Genomic DNA, 27,466 nt, shown 5'->3' with positions numbered 1-27,466 from the left:
GTCTCATTGGGGTGGATGGGAGCTCAGCTAAAAAAATTGGTTTGTACATACTGAGTTAGAAAGTAAAAATGCTGAGAGATGGGAATTTTTACAGTTCTGCCTTCTAGCTGTGGTATGACAGTGAAGCCAATGTAATGTTTGCATTCCTAGCAAGAACTTTCAAAGCTCAACTGCATGTGCGTTTCTTTTTGCATGTGAATGCCATGTTGGAGAAACTCCGGATGCATTGAAGTGTTCTCACTGAAAGCCTTGGAAAGGAAATGAGGGAGACTGTGAGGGTATGATGAAGAGAACAGGATAAACGTTTTCAGGTTTTGAAGCAGGGAGTCTGCAGTGTTTCCCAGAGGTGAGGGAGAGCGTGAGAGGTGCTATGGCAAATACCACGGCCTGGTTTGGGCTGACTTAAACACTAGGAGCCCTAAAGCAGCATCTTCCCCCTTGCTAGCAGCAACACTTGTCCAGCTGCACCAGTGCTAACTGTTTGTATTTCTACCCTGAAGAGCTCTCTTGCCTGGAGATCTCAGCTCATCTTGCACCTTTGCAAGACTGGTGCTGCTGTGCACCATAGGGAATGCGTGCTGTGCACGCATAGGGAATGAGATAATGAAGGGGAGCATTAATGGAAGGCCAGAGGGGCCAGGGCTGGGTGAGCTGGAATTGTGTGTGGGAAGCAGCTTTTGGAGTAGGTATGGGATACTGAGGTCCTGTCTGGTGGGACAGACGTGTAGGATTTCTGTTGTGGACTGGAGCAGGGTTGCTGTGGATGAGAAGGCAGGGAGCTCCTTGGGGCACTCTACAGAAGTGATGGTCAGATTGCCTGCCAAACATCTTTAGGGGAGAAAGAGTTCAGACTGCCACAGAAGAGTCTCAATCTAGGAGAGCTTTCAAAGGAATGATTTAAAAATGTACATATCTACAAATGTAGATGTCATGGTAAAGAAATGCCTCAGTCCAATAAAGCATTAATAAGTCCTGTTCTTCACAGCTCCTGTGCTTGAAATTTGACTTACTGAGTTAGGGCCAAAGAGGAGCAGGGGAGTTAAGCAGCACAAAGGGAAGGGATTGATTTAGAGACCTGCAAAAAGCTAATTTTACGAATTAGAGAGCTTTTTTGAGATGGAGCATTTATGCTGAATATCAGAAATAAGTAAAATAACTCCAGCTTGTCAGGACTTTATAAATAAATCTTTTGAGATCATTTAGCTGGCACACTCTCTGATTTTTCTGAAGAAATCCAGATGTTGATTTAGGAACAACTTGTATTTATGGATTTGATTTTGTTGAGATTTTTTTGGCCTCATCTCCTGTGGCCTGCTCTAGCAGCAAGAGTGCTAAGCACCCTAGAGGCCTGAACCACACATGTGTACACTCTTGAAAGTCGACTCAAAGACAGTAACAGAATTGGGCTAATGCTTAAATACATGCAATTAATAGCTTTATTGTGGGGTGAAGAATCAGATTATGTCATGTTAAATGGCTGCTGCAGTAATGTCTTATGCTGACTCTTTTAGTGGTACAGGAAACTCAAGATTGAGAATTGCTGCTGAGATTGAGTCTTTACATTGACTATCTGCTCAGTCAATAATTACTGAACAGTCATGTTTTATCTGAATTGTAATATCTCTACAGAGGAGGCCAGGGACAGATTTAAGCAAATGATATGATTATTTGATGCATGATTTAATGCATAGTGTTTAACCAGTGTGAAAGTTGGTTTTCATTTGGCAAGGCACAATGAAACATGTTTTGGTCCTTTGTCAGCAGAGTAAGGGAGTTGCTGATGCTTTCATTTTTTCTTGGCCCTTGTTAGTTTACAGGATCAGCCAATTAGATGAAATTGATGTGTACTCAGTGTGGGTGGGTTGAACTGGAGGGTCTTAAGGAAGCTAATTCACAACTTTCTCATACTTCCTTTATTGATCACTCTTAATGTATGAGATATAGACATTTAACTGCTTTGGTTCCAAAGTGGCTGTAGCTTCACTGTATTAATCAAAATTTACTGCTCCACTTATTTTCCTGAACACTAGAAACACATCAGTTCTTGGCGTCTCTTTTTAAACAATGTATTGCTACTTGACAATACAGATTTGTGTATTAAAATTATAGGAACTGCTTCTTTTTTGATACATTTTAACATTGTCTAACATTATAATCCTCCTTCCTTCTGCAGTCTGGGGAATAGCTTTCCATGTGTTTTTCTTTTGGTTACTACATTTAGGACATTGTGGTCCCTTCCAACTCAGAATATTCTGTGATTCTCTGATAGTGAGCAGCAGGTCCCCACCATATCAGCAGTCTTTGGAAACCAAAAAGGGTAACTTTTCCTTCTGGTTGTTGTGATATTTGCTTCATGATGTTCAGAGACATGTAAGTAATATTATTGGATATAGATGTTGCCCACATGTAAGACTGAAATTCTTTTTAGTGTTTACTCTTGTGAGAAAGCAGTTTCGAGAATCCTCATTATATTTTAATCAAATCTGTACCTAGGGAGAGGCTAAAGGAAACTATGTGAAAATAATGTGTAAGTTAATCTCTCCAGCTGTAATACTGCAATCAGTGATTCAGATTAATGCCAAGTATTTTCGTTTGCTTGTTTTTAATAGAATATATCTTGCCTCTTGGCTTCTGTAGCAGGCCTTTAATGCCATGTGAACCAGACTGGTAAATGCAGATGTTTTAGCTTTCCTCCTTTTTTATGTAAGTTTAATATCGAAGTATTTAAGAAAAACGTAACAAAAAGGAAAGTGATCTATGCAAATGTGTTGATTTTAGAGAAGGAGTAGTCTTTATTTTTATATGATCCATAACAATTTCATAACATTTCATGAAATTGCTGTGTCTAAGAAGGTCAAATATTCCCAGGTCCTAGCCTTGCCTACACAATAGTGCACAGTGAACTGTATGGAAGAGATCGTTACTCAACTGAATATTCCACTTACAGAAACAGAAAGTATCAAGGAATAAACTGGTGGCAAACTGAGAATACAGTAAATTTCAGTTTAGAGGCGATTAGGGGCGGAAATTATCTTGATTTACTGTTTATTAGCCTTGATTCCTATTAGGCATAGGCTACTTTTATAACAGAAAAATATTTCTCTCTGCATTGCCTTCCAAAAATCTTGTCCCAACAGAATTCTGTAGTATTGCTGAGAGCTGGGAACAAGTTGAGTGTTTTCCTAAAACACTTTTAACTTGTTGATGACTTCATTTCTCATTCAGGAGGGAACATCTTGATGCCTGGGTCTAGAGGTCTCTGGCTTTTGTAAGTGGCTGGTATTCAAGAATGCCACAGCTTGCCAGCAGGCTGAACTAGTGACAGACTACAGGGCAAATCACACTGCCTACCCTACTGCTGAAACTGGCTATTCATACTAGACCACTGAAGTGGCTAAATTGTTGCTTAGCATATTCCACAATTTAACATGCAAAGTATTTTGTCTTCTCACTTTGACAGTCAGAGTCTTACTTTTTAAGTAAGAGGATTAAAGGCATAACTGTGAACCATTTATTTCATTACATCTCTTTCATCATCATGAAGCTGCTTGGGGAAGGTGGATAAAAATTTCCCCTGTACATCCTGGCAGCACTGACACAGGATGAAGAGTTTCCCAGTAATTCAGAGTGAATTCCGAGTGTAGAAGTTGAAACCAAGTTTTGTGCACTCAGATTCTGAGCAGCCCAGAAGAAGGAATTTCTGGAGCTGAGGCACTGTAGAGTGTCTTGGCAATGTGGTGCTTCCTCTTGCACAGAGTTCACTGGGGGAATGTTATGCAGCCTCTCATTCTTTGAATTAAAAGTCACCAATGTGCAAATGTAGTTATGTCCTGTTTTGAGAGCTTTAGTTCAAAGTGAGATGTGTAGGCTTCAGGTGAGCTGCTGATCCCCTGCTGATAGTGAGATTCAATACTCTTGAGTGTGTCTTCTTACAGCATATATGTGTTCTTTTCTCTTACTGTCCCAAAAGTATTTGGGTAGATAAAGTCTTATTGAAATGTCAGTCTGAAACATCTGGAAGTATTGAAATCAAATTGCTAATTGAATGTCTCTCTCTGGTCTTAATGTTGATCAAGTAAAACATTTCACACAATGTGAAAGTCTGAAAAGTGCACCTAATGCAGTACACCTTTTGTGGCAAAGAATTTGATGTGACTGTCATGACTCATTCCGTGCTTTGGAAAGTTTTTTTAAGAACAAAGATTATGTTTTTTCTAAGTCATTTTCTCATATGACAGGTGAGGAGTTAGGAATCTGTTTCAGTACTTACAAACCTGAGTACTTAAAACTCCACTGGGAACATGCAACACACCAGTTCACAGAATTTTCCTCTAATTTGACAATTAAGAACCCTGTTATCACTTTGAAATCTTTAGCATTTTCTATGCTAAACTGTTAATAAGTAAAACACTTAGACTAACAAATACATTTAGCTTAGTGAAATTTTCATGCATTTTTAGTCATCCACAAAACCAAAGAAGATTTGGTGTAGGTTTACTTGCTGTTTGACTTCCCCACTTCTTGGGGTGCTGTGTCTGCTGAATTCTCAGTGCCCAGGAAAATAAGGCTTATGTGTGGTGATGTTGTCTGTGCCCATGTCCTTTTAATTCTCATTTTGCTGTTACTTTTGAATTCAAGCCCTTTTCAGACAGTGTTAATGGAGGGGGGGTACAGAGGGGGAATAATCCCACAAATTGTTTCCCATAGGCTGTTTCCTATAACTGGCGTTATTGTTTTAATCAACAAGCAGTGTGGTAGAGGAGAAGCAGGGAAAGACAATAGTATGAGATTTGATTGTCCTGAACAGCAGACAATCCACATGAAAGACTAAATATTTGAATTTGTTAATCATGGGAAAAGTTTCGGTAGGGTGGGAAAACAATTTTTACTAAAGACTGCAAGCCTGAGAGACAGACCCATTGAAAACCACACAATAGTAATTCCTCTGATTATGGAGGCAGAAGGAAGAATGAAATAGTTCCTTATTCCTAAGAAATGTAGAGAAGTTCTTCCTGTAAGGCATGCTTCCAGGCAGTTATTTCATTGTGTGAGCAGCTAATGATAAAAATGTCTGTTGCGTAGGATCTAACACATAAATGTGATTCTGTGTTGAAAGCTTCTGAAGCTGAATTGACATCACATTTGTTAATTTTCTCTTTATATACCAAGTGCCACAGTAGCCGTGGTTAGCAGGGAAATGAACATCTACAGACCAGAAGATTATAGTTGCCGAAGGATAAACTGGATTTGACTTCATTAGTGCACAAATGATAAGTTTGTGAGGAGTTATTATAGCATTAATCAACTTGATGGATTGGAAATATGACAGAACTGAAGCAGCGTGTAATATTAGTGCCTATTATTCTACAAATTATGTCTTCACCTACATTCATAAGGCAAGAGTCATTGCTGCACATTAAGGATGTTACACACTTTCTCCTCTTGTGGAGACATGTGACAACCCTTCAGTGATTCCTCCTCCTCTTTTCCCCAGCAGGGCTCTGGTCTCTCTTAGCTGCATGTTTCCATCTTGGAACTAATGGAAGGCAGCATGGGAGCTTGAATTTAGCTTATATCTCATGAACCTGGACCTCTTATGTAGCAGTGTGTATTTAAACTTCTTGCTTCATCAGAAATAAATGTTTCATATTCTAGACGTCTTGGAATAGGGAGTATGAGTAGCAATTCTAAAGTATGGGACAGATAGTGAATGGGTATTTAATGACTTGATTTCCAGAGTATTGCACATGTATTTGTACCTCTGGTATTGCTGAACACGTTCTGCATTCAGTTCTGAACGCATACTGCAGAATTTGTTTATTTTCTAGGATGTGGATAATAACATGTGAATATTAATGGGAAACTGATAGTTTTAAAAGCCAGTCTGTATAGAAATAGTGAAATCAGTTACCTTTGATCTGCTTTGCATGCAAAGAACTGAAGACTGGTAAGGCTTGTGAGCATGTGTCTACCTTATCCAAAAATGGTCAGAATTGTGACCTCTCTCTGGAGACTGTCAGGTGCCAAGTGCAGGGTGTATTACTAATTTTCTTAAAACTGCTGAAATTTGGAGTTTAAGGTGTACTCATAATGAAGGCTGAGATTGTCATTTGGCTGCTTGTCCTTGTTTCACTTACTCATCACAAACATATATTAGTGCACAATACTGTGAATGAATGAATGCAAAGGCTTTAAACTACCCTTATCCTTTCCTTCCTTCAAGTTGGGTGTCTGCTCTTGTGTACTAGGACTGTGGGATAAAGACTTGGTGTCATCACTAATAAAATTATGGTCCACAGATATGGTTCATGCAAATACGTATGTGGTAAGTGGATTGTGGAAGTAAGATTTAAGCTGAAAAGGGCAAAAAAGATACAGTCTTCTACTTGTAGTTTATAGCATGGATATGGCATGCCTTAGCAGCAGTTTTGGATTTGGCTTTGGATTCTGTGTGCCAAGAAGCTGGTGTGTATGTGATTATATCTCTTTATCATCCATGGCTGCACATAGCTTAGTGCTATATGCACTAAAATCAGACTGGAATTAGAGTCTGAATTTCTTGAAACGCACCTACCTCTGTTGTTGAAGAAGGAAAAGTTTGTTTGATTTTTGTGGTCCAGAAATATTTCAGCCATGTAAAAAAATAGGCGATTTCCAGTTTAGGCTGGAATCCAAGAATTAGTTTTAAATCTGACATTTCAGTCAGTAGAGGATCAGGCAAAAAGTTTCAGTAGGAATGGGCTCATGCAATTGAAGCTCTCTGTACCCTTTTGGGCATGTAAAAAGGATGTTTTCACTGTCTAGCTGGAGCATTTACAAGATCACTGTAACTTTGTCACTTAGTTGCTTCTGTAAGTATCTCAGAGTCCAGAACTGGTAAGTTTGCTAAAATATAGTAATAACATTCTTAATTTCCTCATTCCATTTGCTCCTGCAAGACTTCAGTGGACTTGAAGAAATGTATATTAGATAAATTATTTTAAATGCTTAAGATTGTAGTACTGCAGACACTATCTTAGTTTCTTTTTATTTAAAGATGTAAATGTACTTCCTTAAGAATTTTTACTCCAGGGCAAAACTTTAATGGCAGGGTGTAAAACCAATAGCTCCTACAATAAAACATAAAACATTTTTTCATGACACTTAAATGTGATTAGTTGCTTTCTCATGCCCATACTAGTATCACTGTGATAGGCTCTGTGCCTTAATGTTAGAGGCAGTGACCTTCACAAAATGTGTACAGTGTTTTAAGCCTTACATTCCGTGTGACTTCCATAAAGTTAATACTTCATGAGTATCCAAAAGGAATGATAGTTAGAAAATCGTGCACTTTTTTAGTTTGAGTTCTAAAGGCAAAGATGCAAAGCCTTACTTAAGCCAGTGACATACTTACGCTTGATCCATGCATGGCTATTGATAGACATTATTGTTTTAAAAAATAATTTACATGATTAGCACCTAAATTTTGTTCACAAATGACTATTTTGGTAGAAAGCAAGGTTTGAACTGGTATTTAAAAACAGATTTTTAATCAGACATTAACAAGGTATGTAATGGATACAAAAAATGTGATGAACAGTTACCCTAATGTTACCATTAACAGTAAATTGGTACTGATTATTATTTTTGCCTTCCCTCACATTCAAATGGTGTATGATTGATTACACACAATGGTTCTCAACTGGAGGATGTGATTGTCTTGTATTTCCTTGCCTCATTTTTTTAACAACTGCTCAACTGTTTTGAGCTGATGATTCAGTTTGTTGAATGCGTATTGACATTCCCATTTTAGGGTTGAGTAGTGCATAACTTCAAGCAATAGGCAGCTCTGGTCATCCTAGTGGGCAGAGTTCTGATACGTCCTGGCTCTGTGGGTGTTACATAGGATCTTGAGGACACAACTTTTAAAGGCAAAAAGCTTTTCCATTTCCCTAAAGCATTCTTTGCACTTTGTTTGGAGGTTTGTGCCTCTCTTCCTGTGTCTTGCTCTGTTCTCTCCAGAATTTTTTGTTTAGTACCTTAATAAATAGTTGCTCTTGGGAGTTGCCAGAATTAGGATGGGAATGTATGCAAGGATATCTTTATGGTGGAGGGAAAATAGCTTCATCAGTTGCTTCGGAATTACAAGGCCACTCTGTAAAATAGCTTGAATTTTAGCTCTTCTCCTAACATTACATACTGGGACTTTTTTCTCAGTGATGTCTCCCTGTGAGCAGGAGAAAAGTACAGGAGAAGAGAGTGTCAGTGGGACGTTTTTAGGGCAGGTTAAATATTGCATCAGCACCTTTGCTGTCTAAATTCTTGCTCTGGGTAACATTTGTGTTCAGTTAGCATTTGCAAGCAAATTGATATTCAGCTTGCTTAATTAATTTCTTCTCTTTCCACAGCCGCAGAGCCTTGGCCTGAAAATGCTGCGTTGTACCAGCAACTGAAGGGTAGGTACACCGGTTTTGGCAATTAATAATTACTTTATTTTTAGAAAACACATTGAATATGCACTAAGGTAATTAGCTGCAAGGAAGCACAGAAACTGTTAAAATAATATTCTGTGTTTTTTGTTTGGTCAGAGGTTTTAGTTATGCTTGCATCTGCCAATATAAACCAGCTATTCATGGCCTATAAGGTCCTTGGTTTATTATTGACTCATTATATTGGCTGCTGTAGCCAGTGTAAAATGATGTGGTTGCAGGCACAGTTGGCAGATTTACTGCACCAATAGCTGAGGCAGCAGATTTTTGAAGTCTTGTGGTAAAGTGGGCTCTCAGTAAAAAGGAACTGTTAAAATGTATAGGCTAGGATGGTTCACTCTCCCTTTAGCAGCTCTTCATATATCATCAGATCACATTATGGCCCCCATTTGGGGCTCAGCAGCCTGCTACAGTTGTCAGAAGACTGCAAAGTAATGAAGACTAATAGGTAGCAGCTCTAGTCTTCTAAGCATGGAATTTTTATTGCAGTGAACTTGTCATCTTTCTTTTGTGTGACAGACCTAGACACAGTGTGCAATATTAGCTGCAAGCTGCTTTTATAGGTTTCTGAATACTTTTACTTTTTAGCCAGAGGAGGTATGAAGATACGATTTTATTTAACTTTGATTAGAAGGAGAGTAATTGGCATAAAAGGCGTTTTTTTTTTTTTCTTGTAGTGTTTTTTATTGAACATTGGTGGTTATATATGATAAGTGCAATTGCATTTGCAGGAGAAAAATTCCTAGTATTTTTTTCACTGTTTTTTAATATTAATATCATAGATTTTCTAGTCCAGATGTATAATAATTATATATGTGCTCCTTGTTTATGCTTAAGAAATGCAACCCAGAATGGTTTACAGTTACAGGTCAGTTGCTAAATGGGCACTGTATTTTTGTAATTGTGTGGTTTATTTGTTTCTTCTTTTTTTTTTTTTTTTTTTCTTTCAACAGAGGAACAAATTTTGCTTTCTGACAATGCATCTTCCCTTGCTGTTCAGGTAAAATGCCATATTTTCTAAACTAAAGATGTTAATGCAGTTTTATTTTTTGAATTATTATCTAGCTAACGTAAATATATTTACTGAAAAGATTAATTTAAGAATTATTTCTGCCAAAACCAGTGACTTACTTCCTGCCTATGATTTGCTTTACATTGTTATTGAAGTGCCAGAGCCTAAAGGATTTTAGGGTTTTGAATGTATAGTGCTGCTCCTTGTATTCCTCTATGTTGGTCTCTGTACAGTATCTGCTTGCCTTCCTACTCTGGGAGCTGTGCATGGTTCATAACTTTTGTCACTTGCTATGCATGTTTGTCTTGTAGCATCTTGCATGATGTTTGCCAATCATTTAATTCTCATAGCTAATATTTCCCCAAACTCAGGGCATGTTTGCTTCATGCTGTGAGCATCACCTCTTTCTATGTCTCTGGTAGGTTTTTTTCAGTTTCATCATGTGCACAGTATGGAGATCCAATGTGGTTTTTAGAAATAGTCCATATAATTGACAAACTTGCACTTCTAATTGACTTAATAGCACCTCTGTGGCTGTGAAGTCCATGTAATCTCCATTAACCTGTTAGGTTCAGTAACCCCAAATCTCAAGGGGACGTTTTCCCCATTAGTAGCGAAGGCCTGGCTGTCAGAGTGTTGGGGAGCAGGATGTCTGAAAGATTCTTGTCCTTCAAAGCAATTTTGTGGCTGCTTTGCTTAGCAGGGAGTTGCACTGTTCTGCTTCTTGCTTTTTGTGTGTGGTCTAGCTCAGAGAAGCTTCAGCAAGCAGTCTTTGAGAAGTGTCCAAAGAGGTCACATCTCATTTACCAAAAATAGGACGCTTGGAGATTGTAACTAATGTTACTGGTAGAAAGGTTAGGATCATTTGATCATGGTAGCTACTTCCAGGATCTCTTAACTTTTTTCCTTCCTGACTGGCACTCTAGGAGATAGCTCTAAGTGTAAATTCGATCACAGCAAGAAGATAGTTTTGTCCTTTGCTGGAAAGAGGAATCATCTCTGATACACCTAAGAAATGGGGCAGTGTTTATTTGTTTGAGTAGTATGTTTTATATTGTGCTTCACAGCAATAATTTCTTCTGTTGCTTACTTGATCTCAGTGTTCCTTTTTATCCCAGCAACTGTATTTTTGGGGGTTCTCATGAATTTTCTTCCTGTCTAGTGATACACGTATGCGTGGCTTGTATTTAAAACACAAATCCCCCTCCAAGTCCAACAAAATAACCCTAAAATTTCCTTTTCTAATGCATCATTTTTCTTTACTGTTTCTGGTACGTTGTTATCCTACACATGTCACTTAGATGATAAATTAACTATAATATATTAAAAATCCTTGTTTTTCTTCAATATTCTCTAGCTGGATAGCTGATAGTAGCCATGACTATAAATATGGCTCTGGTCGATATCTGATCTTAAACTTTATAGAATAATTCTGTATTGGGGAATTGTATCAATTTTTAAGAATCTGTGTAACATGATTGTGATGGTGAAAGAATAACTATTCTTGGTGTCTTTGATCCATTTTGAAACGATACTAGGATATGTGGTGATCAGAGAGGTTTAAATACATCAGTGTGTTTTGTGTAAGAAATTTGCTTTTTGTTTTGATGAGAGCTTGTTTGTCTGGGTTTGTTTTCTTTTTAAGGGGGTGGTGGGAGTTGGGGGATGTGTGTCTTTCACAAAATTTGGGAATGAGGGATAGGAGGAGAAATAAGAGCTGCTACCTGGGACTTCTTTCTTACCACTGTCATTCTTTTTCCCCCTGTTATTGATTTGGGGCACATCAATATCACCAGAGCAGATACCTAGCTTGTTTGTGGCTGTTGAACTTTCATCTGGTGAAAACATCAGAAATTTGAGTCAAAAGAGCATGTGGAATCAGCTGTCAGATCTTTAAGGAACATGGTTTAACAGCAAGACTGAATGTGCTGCAGCCAGTCTTTCAGGTATTTTGTAAAATCATCTTGTAGCACCTTTTTGTAAAGCTGTTCTCAGGTCTCAGAGGGACGTACATGCTGATATGTATGCATAAAATAGCACATACAATCCAGTGCTGTAGTAATTAGAGTAAAACTCGACTGTTTTAAAGTTGCCAACCCTGCAACACAGATGGCATTTCACGTACTTCTTGTTAACGGAGCAGATCAAGCAGACAGCAGAACAAGTTATTCTCACTGCAGATGTAATTAATGAATAGAGGGGGCTGCAGGTTGAATATAGGAAGTTGGTTGAGTCTTGTTATTTTAATAATGATTGGGCTTCTCATTGTGCAGTAAAATGTGGACTCTTAATAGCCACATGTCAGACGAGAGAAGGGAGGACAGAATCTTCTGGGAATTGCTGAGTAACTGTGCTGGTGCCTTTAGTAGTTAAAAACCAACCAAACACAAAAATCCTTCTCGTCTTGTGGAACTTCTCTGTTGATTCTGGTAGGGTTGTTTATTTTATTTTGTTAGTTTGTTTTTAATTCCTCTTTTGCTCATTGTTTATTTTGGAAACAGACTTAGCAATTTCTTTGTTTTTTACTGGGTTCAGATTCTTTGTATTTTCTGAAAATACAACATAACTTCAAGTATCAAGTGCATTATCTCTGGTACATATTTGTGTTTGTATTCCTTGTTTGTTAACTTGAAGTAGTGTATTATACAGCCAAGTCCACGTGATGATCTTGGGCTGCACAGCCCTGGTATTGAATGAAATCTTCTTTTCATTTCAAATTAATTGAAATCAAGGGAAAATACTAATCAGTAATGATTATCCAGCTATTGAAAGGAGATTGTAACAGAATGAAGGCTCTGTTCTAGTGAGACACTCAGCCCTCTTCCCATCAATGCTAATGGAGACACACATCCTGGGTAACACAACTCATGGTTAAAACTATGATTTTATTGTACAAACCACATATTGTACAGCTACCATTATACAGCATTCCTGCTTATCAGGCTTATCACAGTAAAAAAAGCCACCAAAACCAATACACAAATATATCTCAATAACAAAACAATGCCAAAGCTTTGAGGAGGGAGAAATGGAGTTTGAAGTAGATTAAAACTGAATTACCATAGGAGAGTAAGTATATTTCAGTCTGAAGCAGAGGGCCTGTCCAGGCTCTTGTCTCCTTATTGGTGCCTGGTGCAGGTAAAGCCATTTTGTTTAGTGCTGTGGTGCAAATGGTGTGGCCAGGTAGGAGGGAGGGAGTTAATACAGCTGCACTCTGCCAGGCCTCTTGCCTCAAATGGCAGCTCAAAGCATCTCTTGCACTGTTCCAACTTGTCAGGAAGAGGAATGTGGATGTTGAGACTGCCTCTTTTATTACAGGTTCTTCTGGAATCTTTATGCCGTTAGTCTCGTGGTCTTGCTCAAAAGGCTGTCTAAAATGTTCAGAATTATGGAAATTCTGACAGCCATCCTGAGGTTAGAGAGCCTGCAGCTCATTTTGTTAAGATATGTATTAATTGCTTGTTCAGTCCATGTCCTTGCAAGTGGTCTTAACATATTCCAGGGAAGTGCTTTTAGAATTGTCTCTTCTTAGCCCTGAATGACAGAAGGAAGTTTGGGCAATTTAAAATTGTGTTACACAGAACAATTTCTTATTTATTTCAACAAGTAATCAAATAAATGTGTAAATCATACATGATTAATTGCCCTTGACAGATTTGTGATTTTTTTTCTTGTGTCTGTGTGTGTATGAATTGTGGTTTGGTTTTTCCTCTAGACAAAACATTAACAGAAATTTGAACTTGTTGCTGAGTCCTAAACAAAAGCTTGATACTGAAATGAAAATCTGCCAATCCCTTTATTTTAAAGAGAATAAAAGCTGGAATTCTTCATGATGAGAAATGCAGTATCAACGTAATCAATCTAGCAGCATTGTGTTGTTGCTGAAAACATGCTTAAATCCCAAGCTGTACAGGTACTGTTTGTGAGTGAAACATCTTTCATATAGTTCTAAGATGAAATTACCTCTGAATGAATAGAATCTTCATTTATCTTCAAAACCTCTGTGCTACCAGTGAATCTACTCTTTCTACATTCTACAACAGGAATTACATTATACCATTAGAGCAGTGCCATGATGCAGTATAAAATAGATTGTTTTGGAGAATGAACGTGGCTTTGCTATAAATTACATTCACAGGTACAGAGGAATTTGTTATTTTGTTTAAAATAGTCACAAATATAATTAAGATCTTAATTTATGTTAAACTACACATGTGGCCATTACCATAACTGGATTAGGAATTTAATCTGTCACTCAAGCAATGATACTGAACAGTTTTCATTTATAACCTTAGACACGCTATTTCAGTTACAGGGACTGCAGCTGTTTGATATGAAAACTGAATTATTCTGTAGATTTGTTCATGGGTTTTAATTTTAAAATGTGTTCCTGCAATAAAGTGGAGAATAACTCTTTAGTTGTCATCACATACTGTCCATTGTATGCTCATGAAATAGCACAAAAATGAAAACAGAAAATCCATTTCACTCTTTCTTCCTAACAGTATGTTATGTGAGTGTCTTTAGAAGTGCTGCTGTATAAGAGATGGCTTGGAATGGCTTGTTCTTTATTAAAAACTAATCATGAATGTGTCTTCTTCAAATGAAGCTTGGACTGTGCCATCTGAAAGTAGTGTTCCTTATGTGGCGACGTAAATTGTGAACTATTTGAGTCTTGGCATAAGTAATTTCATTCTTGCCTCTGATCTCAGAAACTGCAATCTGGATATGATTTACTTCAAGTTGTAACTCATTTTTAATGAGTGTATGTGTTTGCTTGTATGTGTTTTTCTGGGAGGAAACTGTAGGGGAAGAGGAGAGCATTGTGATGGAGCACTGACAGGGTGATTTACTGCCCAGTATGTGTTGTGTGTCCAACTGACAGTGTCCTTAGCTGGGCAGGGCAAAGAGGAAGGGAGAGCAAGAGTGAAAATCACACCTAAACCAATTAACTCTACGAATAAATAAAAAACTCCTGCCTCCCTTCTCCTATGCCTTCCCATTGTATTTCATGTACAGTCACTTTCCATACTTGTCATCAGAGGAAGACACAACAGCACCCCTTTCTTGCATTGTTCCAAGGGTGGCAGAAGTGGAGATGAGAATGTCAGTCCAGAATGTCAGTCATGTGAGGAAGAAGGGAAGGGTGGGGTGAGTTGTCCTGTGTCTGACTGTAGTGTTTGGGCTCTAGGCTTTTGAACTACGCCAAATCAGTACAAAGGTGATTGTTCTGATTGTTTTTTTAGATAATTGAAATCCAATATCCTGCTTATATTTTGAATTTTAAATTCTGTGGGCTATGAGAAGAAGCAAGTCTTACATGGATTGTGTTCTTTAAGCAACGCTGTTGTAAATATACTCCATAATTCTGGCAGGAGGTGTCACCTGCCATGATTGAAATGAATGATAGGCATAAGATACTTGATTAATTTTGTAACAAGTGTCACCTCAAAGCTTCCTATCAGCCCTGTTCACATAGTTACCAATACCTCATTCTCTCATAGCAAAAATATGAACTTGCTTGTTCTGCCTGATTTTGAAAATAGAGAGGCTCATGCTGTTCTCTGTGAGTATAAGGCAGTGCAATACAAACCATAGTCCTGTGTGGATCATATGCAGTGGGGCAGGAAAGGCACTGAGAGGCTTTCCCATACTTTCTTCAATTTGTTCTCCACAGCTCTTTCTTCCCTACTCTATAACGGTAAATATTGGGAGGGTAGGGAAGGACAGACATTATTCATCTGGTTGCATCTTTTTGCCTCCCTCTTAGCCCTTTCTCCTTGTGGATGTGCAGAAACCTTCCACCTCTGTCTACAGCAAAGTCTTCCATTAAAAGCAAGGTGCACAGGGGCAGTAGCAGCACCGTAGACTCCATGGTTTCAGTCTGGAAAAAGAGAGGTATCATTGCTAAAAATGTATTTTTCGCATTTCTTCCTTCACTTTATGTGTGTTAGGTAATGCTACAGTTAGAGAGGCTGGGAGAATGTGAGAGAGGGGACTGTTAGACTGCAGGAAAGGGGCAGAGAGCATGTGTGGGAGAGAAGCTGACAGACTCTATTAAGCCAAATCTTTATTTTTTAATGCCCTTATCTGTTTCTTACATTAACCTCATCCAAAGAACGGACACACTTGGTTCCTCTGGTGCTGGAGGAGATCCAGGTTGAGGCCTATAGTGTCATCCTCTTCGTTCTTTGATATTACACTTTTTTTTCCAGAGAAGAAGGGAGCTGGAAATTTAATGCTGTTACTTGGAGCTGTAGGCATCTTTGTGAGGTAGGACAGGCTGTGCTCAGTTAAATGTCTTTTTTCTAGTTTCGCTGTTACTGTCTTGCTTGCTATTTTTCGGTGAATTTTCACAAGGGTGTCATTAACTAGCTTGTGTGTTACTTGGAATTCAGTTTGCCTCTTTCAGTCCTTTTTTACATTGATCAGCCAAATTTATGATGTTAGCATAATCTCTGGTATACTAGAATAAGACTGGGCCCTTGATCTTTCAGATTGCTCAGCTTCTGATGCTGTGTCTTTGAAGGGCTGTTGATACCTTCATAAATCTCAGCAAAACTGCACTGGGGTGGTTTCAGCCTTCAATCTCTTGCCCAAAAGCACTCAGAGGAGCTGAACACACTCCCATTTGCTCACAGAAAAAGATTTCTCTCACAAGAAAAGCAAGGATAACTTGCCTGCTCAAACTGTGTATGTGAGGTACCCAAAGGGAAACAAGATGTTCTGAGCTGAAGTAATCAGTGTTCCATGGCATCTTTTATCAGAGTTGGAAGCCATGGTGGTCTCATACCATCTGCACACCAAATGTGCTGGTTCTTGACATTCTGCGTGAGTGGTCAAAAAGGGAACAAATCCTCCCTTGATCACTGGGCTAAAGTATGTAATGAGATAAAGACTCAGAGGAATTGCTTCTTTGTCCTATATTTTTTTCTCTAGGATTTCTTTGATCTGCTCCAGTTTCAACTATTTTGGTAATAGTTCATGCCACTTACTGTCTCACATCAGTTATTGTCTAATATCTAGCATACCTACTTGAATGCGTTAGAAAAAAAATGTCAGGATTTTCTGGCAGTGGATATTTATAGGAATGCATTGGTCACAATCCTTGTCCATGTTTTTTTCTAAAAGAAACTCTAATTTCCATAAATATGGAATGCATTCACTGTGCTTGGAAAGTCAAAACCACCTGTCTTATTAATGCTAATAATTTCCAAAGCCTGTCAGTTGCATCAATGAAGCAATGTAAGTACTCATAGTAATGCAAATTGCAAGGTTTATTTCTTAGGCTGAGCCCTTCTAATCTGGGATGGTACTGTATTCTTTTACTGATTGACAGGAATTTTTTAGTTAACTTGAAGGGTGTCCAGTGGACCATTAGTTTAAGCTGAAGCAAGAAGTAGGTACTGGCCTACTTCTCTAGTTAATTAGTTAAGCAGTGTAGATTCAATAAGGATTAAATTTGTCTTATACTGTGGACCTTTCCTTTATTTTGCTGTAGAACATTATGTAAGGAGCACTTAAAGTCAAGCAGGTCATGCTTTGGATACAAGTCACAGCTCATAACAGACAGACATAGTGGTCTTTTTATTCCCTGGGCTTCTATCTTTTTAAAGATGTAATGGCAGGGATTTAAAAAAATTATTTTCTTAGGTTGATTGTATTTTATATTTAGGTTATACTATTAATATTACATCCTATATTACATATTTAGGTTTATTTCATCACTCATCTTAAAGCCAATCCTAAATATATACAAAATCTGAAGTGGAACAGGTCTTGGCATATGAATGCTGAAGGGGGTTGCTGGAAGAAGCCTTGTAAAGCTGTTGAAGGGGAAGCTCCAGTAGTCAGTGGTCACTGTTTCAGAATCTTGCAGGAAGACTGTTGTGGTAAATTCAGTGCTAGATGAGTTTATCCAGTTCTAAGCCTGAATCATTCTTCTCAGTGTTAGTCCTGGTCTCCCATTTAATAAAGCATTCATTAGAACTGAAGATGAATATTCCAAGGAAGTTTTCTCAGGTGTATGATTTGGTGTTTACTTTAAAGTCTTCCTAAATTTTTTTTTTTTCATTTTGATTTTTTTAACTGGGGTAGACTAAATGATTTCTAACATTACTAGAGTCTGTGGTCTATTATCAAGAGCAGCAATCATGTTTATGTAGCTAATATTTATTTCCACAGTAGAGCTCAAATCTAATTTATCTTTCTCTCTCCTCTTCACAAAGTTCAAAAAGGCACATGAACAGTTTATTTGCATTTTTGAAATTACAAATTATCAGCATATTCTCAGTCCTCTTTGTACTAGGCCAGAAACTGAGGTGGAATTTCCCCTCCAGAGTAAAAAGAGCTGATATTCCTTGGAGGATGATTATTGAAGAGAGAGAAAGTCAGATGAAAACTAGTGTAAACTCTAAACTGAAAAAATTTTCAGTCACAAACTATTTGTTGTGGAAGCCTTGTGCTACATAGGAGCCTATGTACAATACAGTATACAGTGGGCAGGAATCTGAAGCAACTTGTGTGACCCAAGTGTTCTGTGCAAGCATGTCTCGTTTTTGATATGCGATATGAAAAAGTAAAAATAGTTCTCTGATTCACCTCCTGTTACTTAAATGTGTCTCTGCACTTGCAACCTTTTAATTTATTCATGTGTTGCCCTAACTCCAGCGCAATTCAGACTTTCTTCTAAACTTGCAGCCTGAATAGTACATGGCAGTTACAAAATTCATTTCTGCAGTATTGCAGAGTTAATTTAGTGCCTTACTGTGAAAGAATTAATTCAGTAAGCCTGGACCAGTGATGAAATTCTTCGGAGCTGTTGTTCGGTGCCATCTGTTCCACTGCAGCACAATACTGTTGGGAATATGGTGTTAGCTACTGGTGGAGCTTTCAGAAGAATGAAGGCTGTGTACCAATTGAGTTGGTGTATATTTTTGGTGTCCAGCAGTGGCGTAGGAGCATGTATGTGATATAAACCAAAGCCTGCGTTGTCTCTTAACTGTTTCTGAAGAAGTTGTATATGAAGCTCCAGTTTGGGTGGAAGATACGATACGTGTAACAGCAGCTGGAGCAGCATGGACATTGCCAGGTCCTGCAGAGCCAGCAGGCAAAGGAAGAGATCTAGGACTGAGACAGACCAATGCCTTAAATTACTTAAATTACTGAAGAATTAGTCCTTCAGGTATTCTTACTGTTTGCATGGAGTTTGTGGTACCAAGGTAGCAAGATACTCAATTTCTGATGTATTCTGATGGGACCACAGACTTGGTAAGTGATGTGCCTTTATAAACGTGGCCAGTGCCTTTATATTTTCTTTGTGATGATTGCGTCCTTAAGCAGTAGTAGAGGTTCTGTTTAGGATGAAACACTCTGAGATTAATAGTGCAGGACCTGAATTATTTGGCTGATACTGACCATGACTACTAACTACCCTCCCCTTATGTATCTGTGTCTCTGTCCGTATGTGTATGTATAGTAATAGGCTCCCTAGCAGAGCTTTTAGTTAGTTAGACTTAATCATAAGATGTAGAAATCCATGTTTCTGATGTATTTTGTAGAGCCATCACAATTCTGAGGTGGGCTCTTTTCACCTAAAATTAATGCCTTGTGTAGCAGTTTGTGACTATCATTTTTTTCTTCAAGTGGAGATTTGCATTTGAGTCAGTTCATCTAAATGTGCAAGAAGCAAATAACATAATGGACTGCGCAGTTCTTCAGTTTGGTGGAAAAAAGACCAAAGTTTTTGGCTTTTTTTTTCCCTGGATTGGTTTACAGTTTGGATATAAAAGCCTTGAAGAGCACAGGTGAGAGGAGAGGAGCTGTTTGGGTTATTTTTTGCTTCCTTGATACTATAGAAACCACAAAATTAGGAACAGAGCTGATGACAGAGTTAGATCATTACTTAAGGTTTCACCTGGTGCAGAGATGAGCAAATATTAAGGTTAAGGTTTAGGTTGCTTTCATGTGTGTGATCAGAGTCTGAGCAGCTAAAGCTGTGAGAGTGTGTTTTACTGCCAGATCCTGCAGTCGGAAGAGGAGGGAGGACACTTACGTAGAAAGTGCTGTGTTACAGCAGCATTTTTCGTCATGGTGGGAGTCATATTGCTCTAGGCCTTTTGTACCTCAAGTCACATTGTATAAATGGACAATAGAATAATTTTGGAATATGGAATTGTGACCTGTCTTAATTGCAGAGATAAAAATGAAAGACAGGACAGAGCTGAGTTGTGAGAGTCTCTAGAGATTAAGAGATTTTTTATTTGCCGTGTTCTGTCCAAACTGCAAATATTTTTCTTGACATTTTGGAATTTCAACAGAAACAGCCTACGGATTTTGTGGTAGGGGCAGGTGCTGGCAGAAATTGTTATCCTTCTGAGAAAGCTTTGAATCTAAGAGCACAGATAGAAGGAAACAGTAAATTGATCGCTTACGGTCTCCATGAATCCCATAAACTAAAAATTTGTCCCAAACCAGACTTGTGCTTTGACAGCATCAATGAGCAACATTTCTGGCAGCTATTGTAATTATAATGTGGGAAGGTGCCATATGTGTTTGCCATGTTACACAACATTACCTTGACTAGCCAGCTTTAGCCAGGAGAAATGAGTACTGTGGTTTTCAAAAGGGGCAAAATGTCACTCAGTTCTTTATAGACACAGCACTAATTGTGTCTGTCAGATATTGCTTCTTTGCCTGTCTTGAAAAAACAGCAAAAATAGATGAAACTGCATTAGAAGATTCCAGTCAGTGTTTGAATGATAAACAGTTGTCTAATGAAGTAAAAATGCCTTTTTTTTTTCTTTTACTTCTTCTTTCTTCCTAAAAACAATATGGAAGGAACTGTACTTTATGAGTGTGTGCTAGGAACCAGCTAACACAGTCAAATGTATTGAGAACACCACATTTGTTTGCCACTGTATTAATGCTTTTCAACTGCGACTCTTTGTTTCCAGGCCTTTCTGCAAATGTGCAATCTGCCAATCCGGGTGATTTGCAGAGCAAATGCCGAGTACATGTCCCCATCTGGTAAGTGTGGCCTTCATTTAGATTACTGTGTTATACCTCCATTTTGATACCATGGCAACTCTGCCTTGTCTTGCTGATAGCAGTCGGGCAGTGCTACTGTGTGTGGGTTGCCTTTCCCCCTCCTCTGCAGTTTCTCCTCTGCAAACAATCAAAACAGTGAAATACAAAGTAACACTGGCACAATGTGTACAACAAAACCTGTATAAAGTGTTCAGACAGTTCAGTGCCTGGTGGAAACCTCTCAAATGTCCTAAAACAGAAAGACATATGTGTCCAAAAGTGGCTTTATTCTGCATCCAGGAAATATTCCTGGACATGCCGTTATATTTTCCTATTGCTGGAATGAAACAATACTGGAGAAAGGTTCTCTTTTTACTCTGTCTGGGAGTTGACTGCCAGGATACAAGAGACCAAAGGGTGCATTGTCACTATTAAGGGTGAGAGGCGATTTTAAATCTTCCTCGGATCCATGAGACTGTCTGGGAAAAATCCAAACCCACCACCAAAAAGTTAAGCATTAGAAAGGTAAACAGACTATTTTTCTTGGAAGCGACTGCCTAAAAATGCCCAGATGCCAGCTTGAGAATATTGCCTAAGAATCAGAGAGAATTATAGCACGCTGGGTGCTGAAGTCCGGCATCCTCACACTCTGTCCCAGATTTTTGCTGTGTTAGGAGGTCCATATTTACTGATTACCTGGCTCTGGCTGATGACTGCTGTATGGAAGGGCCTGTCAGTCAGTATACATCTGCCAGCTGTATGGGTTCTACTGCTTGTACTGGTATTTTTGGTTCAAGCAGTGAAATGAGGCTATTTAAAAAATACCCCAAACCAACAGTTGCTTGATAGGAGTGAAAACCCAGCAAAATATGAAGGTATATGAATTATCTGTTAGTAAATAGAGCTTTGAAATGCTGAATCTAGGCATACAGGAACATCTTGCATGTGCAGAACAGGACTGGTGACAGTTACATGCTGTGGCTCTTCTGCCACTCACACCTCATGCCCACACTTGCTGGCATCTAATGTTGTAATGTAGGTCTGAACACTTCCTTCTTCTTCTAAAAATAAGGAGCACAAGAGGGAAAATGATAGCGCTTCAATTTTAAATGTAGGCAGAATTACATGTATACTTTTGCCCTTACTCCTGGAGTCCTTTACTGGTTTTACTCACTTTTACTCACTTACCTCATTTCCTTTCTTTATATTGGTTTAATAATAATTCAGAGATAATTCCCTTCTCTCTTCCCCATCACCCTCTGTCTCGTTACTATAAGACATTTATCCTTTTACAGGGAAAGTACCCTTTATTCATGTGGGAAATCAAGTGGTATCTGAACTTGGACCCATAGTCCAGTTTGTAAAAGCCAAGGTAATTGTACATTGTTTTCATTAATTAGTGAATGTTAATCCTGCTTAGCATTGCTCTGATTTTGTGTGCTTTTCTGGAATGTTACTGAGTTTGTTAAAACAGTAGTAAAAACAAGGAATTTAGTGCTGGTTTAAAAGAAAGATATCGTGGAACAGGAATTTGTGAGGTGGAAATGTTTTTCTTTGTCATTTCCTCAAATCTACAAGTAAATTCTATGCAGGATAGCTGCATATCAGTGCCAGTTTCTGAGACTGTTTTTCTACATGCTTTGTCTCTGGGTCTCAGAGGTCTTAAAACCCAGAACTGATTGTTTTAAATCCTGGAATGTTCCATTCAAATTTGTCCTTATTCTCCCACTCCACCCCCCCTGCCCTCCCGTCTGTTTAAAAAAATGCCATGTTTTAACTGGGAAGTTGAATCTGTATCACAAATGTAAATTTGTGTTTACTTCTTGCCATAGGGATACACCAACCAGGAGGTTGTATACTTCAAAGTCAGTTCATCTATAACTGATAATAGTCTAAATTTCTTGTAGATTAGTTTAGATTTCTTATAGATTAGATTAGTTACATTGTGATGATTTGGTTTTAATTGTAAAGGATACGGTATCTAAAAATTTCATATGAATTTGTTATTGAACTATGTAATAGATTAGAATCTGAGCCAAAGCTCATTGATGTTAAAGGTCCTTGGGTCGTATGTTGCTGAATACTCCAATACTCGTTCTTACATGTGTGTCTTTTTTCTTTTCCCCATTAGGGCCATTCTCTCAGTGATGGATTGGATGAAGTCCAAAAAGCTGAGATGAAAGCCTACATGGAACTGGTCAATAATATGCTCTTGACAGCAGAGGTACAGCAAACCTTAGTAACTCCACACACTTACATAAGTGACTGTAGGCAAGAAAGCTTTAGGATTTTTCCCAGTAGTGGAAATAGTGCTGTTCTCAGATTAGGTCATCAGCTTTTGAGGTGAAAGGAGACAGGAGTAAGTTCTCCTACACTGTGGGTTGCTTGCTGACCTGTTCCTGTAGCCACGTGTGATTCCCCTCACCTATGTCAAGTGTAGAAGTAACTGACCAGGAAGTGCCAGTGGTTGTTGGGGTCCTATGGCACACCCCAGCTGGCCAGGCACTCCGCTCTCACTGTCCCCATGTGCATGCCGTGCATGGGGGAAGCCTGAGATCCTCTGTGCTGCCTGTCTGTGGCCAGTGCAGGTGACTCAGTCCTGGTGGGAGCAGTGTTGGAAGCGCTGGGAGATGCAGGTGACTGAGGAGCTGAGGGCTGGTCACCTGTGCCTTGAGTTGGGTGTGGTGTGGGCAACAGGAGCAGGCTTTTGGTCTCAGCTTAGTTTTGGTGCTGGTGAAGCAAGGACTAGCAAATGGCTTTTGCCTTCCAGTTTTAATTTCTTTTGTACATCAAAGGTCTAGGAGAAGAAATTAAATGGAAATTTTAATCTAATTTAGAAAAGAAAATTCTACTAGTGAAAAATAATTGTTTCTGTATTCTCCTTTATTAGGAAGTTTTAGTAAGTGTTCTTTCTTCTCCTAGCTCTATCTCCAGTGGTGTGATGATGTTACAGTAGAGGAGGTGAGTGGTTCCACAGCATTTATCTTAATTAAAATTTAATGAGAAAACACTTTTGCTCACAACTGCAAGTCCCTACTCATAAATGAAACATGGGGGTTTATACCATTAATGATAAAGTCTTTCCACTTTAATTTCATTGCATACGCATTTTAGGGAGGCCGTGTTACTGGAGGGAGCCGATTGCAGAATAGATACGGGTTTTCTTTATGTTTCTGAAAGAATAGTTTTAAATAGTTATGCTTCAAACAGTAGATTCTGTGCAAATAGTTATAGCATACACAACTGCTTTTCTCTTCTACAGCTCCTTTTCTGAAAGAAATATTTAAATACTATCTGTTTTGTTCAAGAGGTATCTGTATTTTCTTGTAATATAATGCAGTACCTTTCTGTTTTTCAAAAAAGATTACTCACCCAAGGTATGGCTCTCCTTATCCGTGGCCTCTTAACCGCATTTTGTCCTATCAGAAGCAGTGGGAGGTTAGGCGAAAGATGAAAGCCATTGGATGGGCTGGAAAGACCCTAGAACAGGTAAGTGTGAAAAGTGAACCTTATTTCTTTACCCTGATTACCTTTTGATTTGTTTTCTTTTATTTTTTTTTTTAATAGGCAGTGGAGAGTAGCATGTTCCTGAAACAGATGTAGTGAAATGTATATTCTGTACTTTAAACATCATCATGAGTCAGGTTTGCCTTCAGCAGCAATAAATCGTAAACTATGTGCTGCCCGATGGGGTGGGAGGAAGGATATTTTGCTATGAGTGTACAGCTCTGTCAGTGTGCCCTGAAAATAGGTTGTAAGTTCTGTGCCCTGCTTCCTGTATGATGCTGATAGGCACTCTTTGTGGGATTGTGGCAGGTTGTGAGGTTTAAGTCAGTACCTTTCATTAAACTCAATTATAAATGTTAGGGGAAGCACTTAATCAGAATTGCCTTGCATCAAATGTTAGATTAAGTAACACTTTGCTACCTGCCTGCTGTGTAGGTTTGGCTGACTTTAACAGCTTTTGATATTCCAGCATGTTACATTCTTGTTCCCACTGTGGGTGCAAACAGAATAAAGTTATTTCTTGCAATGGTGTTATTTCCTGACAATATGGATCTTTCTTTCTTGTGTGTTTTGATAGGTGCTTGAAGATGTAGATCAGTGCTGTCAGGCTCTCTCCCAGAGATTAGGAACACAACCATATTTCTTCAATAAACAGTAAGTTACTCTTCATTGAAATACTGCATCCAGAATTACGAGATATAGGTATATACCCACATACATACAAATGTAGTTATATAAAACTCCTATTTTATTTTAATGCTGTGTGATTAGTTGCAAAAATACAAATGTGTGATTGGAATCTAAACTTGAAATTTCAGAAATAAGTTTTTTAAAAAGGTTTTAAAGGGAAAGCTTCTGTAAGTTTGTTGTATTTATGATTTTGTTTTACTCCTGGTTGTCTTCTCTACACATTCTACCACAGCTTATGTAGGCTACAAATGCACACTTTGATATAGTTAGTTTCTTATTAAAAATGATACATTTAAAGCTTTACTTGTATTTCTTGGGTAACATTCTTTGCTAGAGGACTGGATCTATGTTGTGCCAACCTGATCAGAACAGCTTACCATAACACCAGAAGCAGTTCTGAATGAACTGAATTAGAATGAGGGTGCCTGTGAGTTCTAAGACCTGGGGGAGAAGGTAGCTGGTCCACCAAAGAACCAAATGCAAAGTGAAAACCAAGATTCACATTGCCAGGAGAGAAAAAATAAATTACCTGACCTCCAGGGAATGCCCTCTGCTCTCACCAATTTCTTTCAATTGCAATATACTCTTTTAATTTTTTTTTTCCCTCTCCAATAATTCACTATTTTTGAAATGTTACAGACTTAAATAACATCACATTAGCTTCCTCTTGTCTCCTGTGCATAGATCAGTCTAGAAATGCTCAGGTCTAGATTTCAGTTTACTACATTTGAACAGGGAGATGTCTTCAAATGGCAGTATTTGGTTACTTTTCTGCATTGTGTCTTTGCCCCTTTATCTTCCAAGCGAGACTAGTTGGGTAGTGTTAATTCAGGGGATACAGAAACATGCCTTATAGAAGACGATTTTGAATTGCGTCTTCTCCTACGATTATTAAACATAACATCTCTTAAATTTTCTTTCTGTATTTCTAAAGAATTGTAACTTGAGAAATTTGTGTTGTTGGTTGTTAACCAGACTTTTTTTGGTAGTTTCAATCTTTAAATTTTTTAGCTGTCTGAAATACTACTAATGAAGTATGTATTTTTAGTCCAGTAGTTTTCAGTCTGTGACTTCTGTGAGTCTTTGAGAGGTGAATAAGAAAAGCAGCCTGTTTCTGACAGATTCAAGTTTGTTATGCAGGGGTCTATATCGCCACTGGAGAGTTCTTAGTGATCCACAAAAATAAAAAGGTGGAAATTTTATCAGTTAGGAAAACTTCATGCTGCATATACTGAACATTAGTAAAGCAGGACTCTGAAGTTATTAATACATTCGAAAAAAAATAATTATTTTTACATGGACTGCTTATATACATGGACCGCTTTAAGGTCCAAGGTGACAAATCAGAAGGCTCATACCTAAAACATTCCCAAAATACCTGTTTTCTCAGAAAAGAGGTGTTTCCAGCTGCTGCCACCATGGAACTCCCTTTCTTGTTGGTTGAATAGTTTCAGATTATTGCAGAACACATAAAAAAAGAATGGGAGTCAAAAGCTTCTGCTGGTCTCCTTTTTTTTCCCCTTGGAATATAATGGATTTTTTTAATACACATCTGCAGAAGAAAAAGAAGAGCCACAAAACACCTGATAAGCATTTGCCCTTGTTACAGGACTAAAAGGTGGAGCATGGTTTGAAACTAGATCAGTAAGTCTGTCTGATCTAAGAGGTGTTATTTCCACATTTCAAAGCTTCCTAAGGCAAGGAAAATGCCATCCTGAGAACAAGCAGGTTTTTTAATATACCCTATACACAGATTTCATACATTTGATTTAGCCTTGCTTGATTTCTTCCCAATTCTTAGACTGCATGGTTATATAAAGCTTACTCAGAACGACATGGTTTTTCTTGATCAGGACTTGTCTCCCAAAATACCTGTTCTCTCTTTTTTTTTTTTTACAGACCAACTGAATTAGATGCTCTGGTATTTGGACATCTGTTCACAATCCTTACTACTCAACTAATCACTGATGAACTCTCTGAAAAAGTGAAGAACTACAGTAATCTTACAGCATTTTGTCGGCGAATAGAGCAGCAGTACTTTGAGGGTCATGACAAAGACAGCTGTACAGTTTCAGTCCAATCTTCCAAGAAATCATCCTTGCTCAAATAAGCATGGTGCTTAGGGTGGATCACATTTCAGTTTTGCGTTTATTTTTGTTAAATAAATTGATTTTGGGAATAGAATGGCATTTTGAAGCTGCCAAATTGTTCTGGAGTGAGAAAAAAATGTTAGCTACAGTATTTGTGTTGTAGAATATTATGTACACATTTAAGTTGAAATGTCTGTATGAATGTTTCCATTTTATTAGCCTGTATGCCATTTACTGTAAAGTGACCTTGGAAAAATTGTATCTATTTAAAAAAAAAATAAAACACTGAAGTTGATCTCTGATCTTTCTAAATGCCTTTTTTACTAAATTTAGTGTAGCTCATGAGTGGGATCCTTTTGGCAGGACACTTGGAATAAAACTGTAAACTAGTTAGAATTATTAGGCTGGGAGTGAAAGTATGCATTAGAGATCTTAAAGTTTGTCTGTCTCAGCTAAAACTTATTTAGAAATCGGGTGAAAAAAATGTCTTGGACCTCTGTAGCACACAACTTATGTGATCTTCAGTCAGTTCCTATTTTTGTGTCAAAGTTGCTTCTGGCTGTCAGTCCATCTTGTGTGTGTCTTGCCTCTGGCTTTTATCTCTCATGCACTTTTGGTTTTTTGATTATAATTTTTTTTCTTCCTGTAGTTTCCCAGTTTTAATCCCCAGC

At 38.2% G+C, this 27,466-nt stretch overlaps 1 protein-coding gene and 1 long non-coding RNA gene across 4 annotated transcripts in view; one reads left to right on the top strand and one right to left on the bottom strand.

Moving 5' to 3' along the window:
* The window catches only part of MTX2 (metaxin 2), a 36,175-nt gene extending 9,085 nt beyond the window's left edge, over nt 1-27,090 (top strand). The window contains exons 2-11 of one of the 3 annotated variants that reach the window (XM_086898074.1): nt 8,388-8,435; nt 9,422-9,468; nt 11,277-11,426; nt 20,436-20,508; nt 21,804-21,880; nt 22,640-22,732; nt 23,431-23,469; nt 23,872-23,997; nt 24,593-24,669; nt 26,605-27,090. In XM_086898074.1, the coding sequence (XP_086754200.1) occupies nt 20,448-20,508; nt 21,804-21,880; nt 22,640-22,732; nt 23,431-23,469; nt 23,872-23,997; nt 24,593-24,669; nt 26,605-26,815 (684 nt within the window). In that variant the 5' untranslated portion in view covers nt 8,388-8,435; nt 9,422-9,468; nt 11,277-11,426; nt 20,436-20,447 and the 3' untranslated portion in view covers nt 26,816-27,090. Of the gene's footprint in view, nt 1-8,387; nt 8,436-9,421; nt 9,469-11,276; nt 11,427-18,465; nt 18,751-20,435; nt 20,509-21,803; nt 21,881-22,639; nt 22,733-23,430; nt 23,470-23,871; nt 23,998-24,592; nt 24,670-26,604 lie in introns of those variants that run through there. The other 2 variants (XM_086898073.1, XM_023930945.2) reach the window with 2 other exon arrangements.
* On the bottom strand, nt 12,348-20,436 carry LOC147652237 (uncharacterized). Its single transcript, XR_015289346.1, has 2 exons — nt 20,057-20,436; nt 12,348-15,364 (listed from the first exon to the last, which is right to left on the bottom strand). It is a non-coding gene; the product is annotated as an uncharacterized LOC147652237 (long non-coding RNA).
* Nucleotides 27,091-27,466: the final 376 nt, after the last annotated feature.

This window comes from Cyanistes caeruleus, chromosome 7, assembly GCF_971803275.1.
Source record: "Cyanistes caeruleus chromosome 7, bCyaCae1.hap1.1, whole genome shotgun sequence".
NCBI lineage: Eukaryota > Metazoa > Chordata > Aves > Passeriformes > Paridae > Cyanistes > Cyanistes caeruleus.
This window is presented reverse-complemented; position numbering and strand designations above follow the sequence as displayed.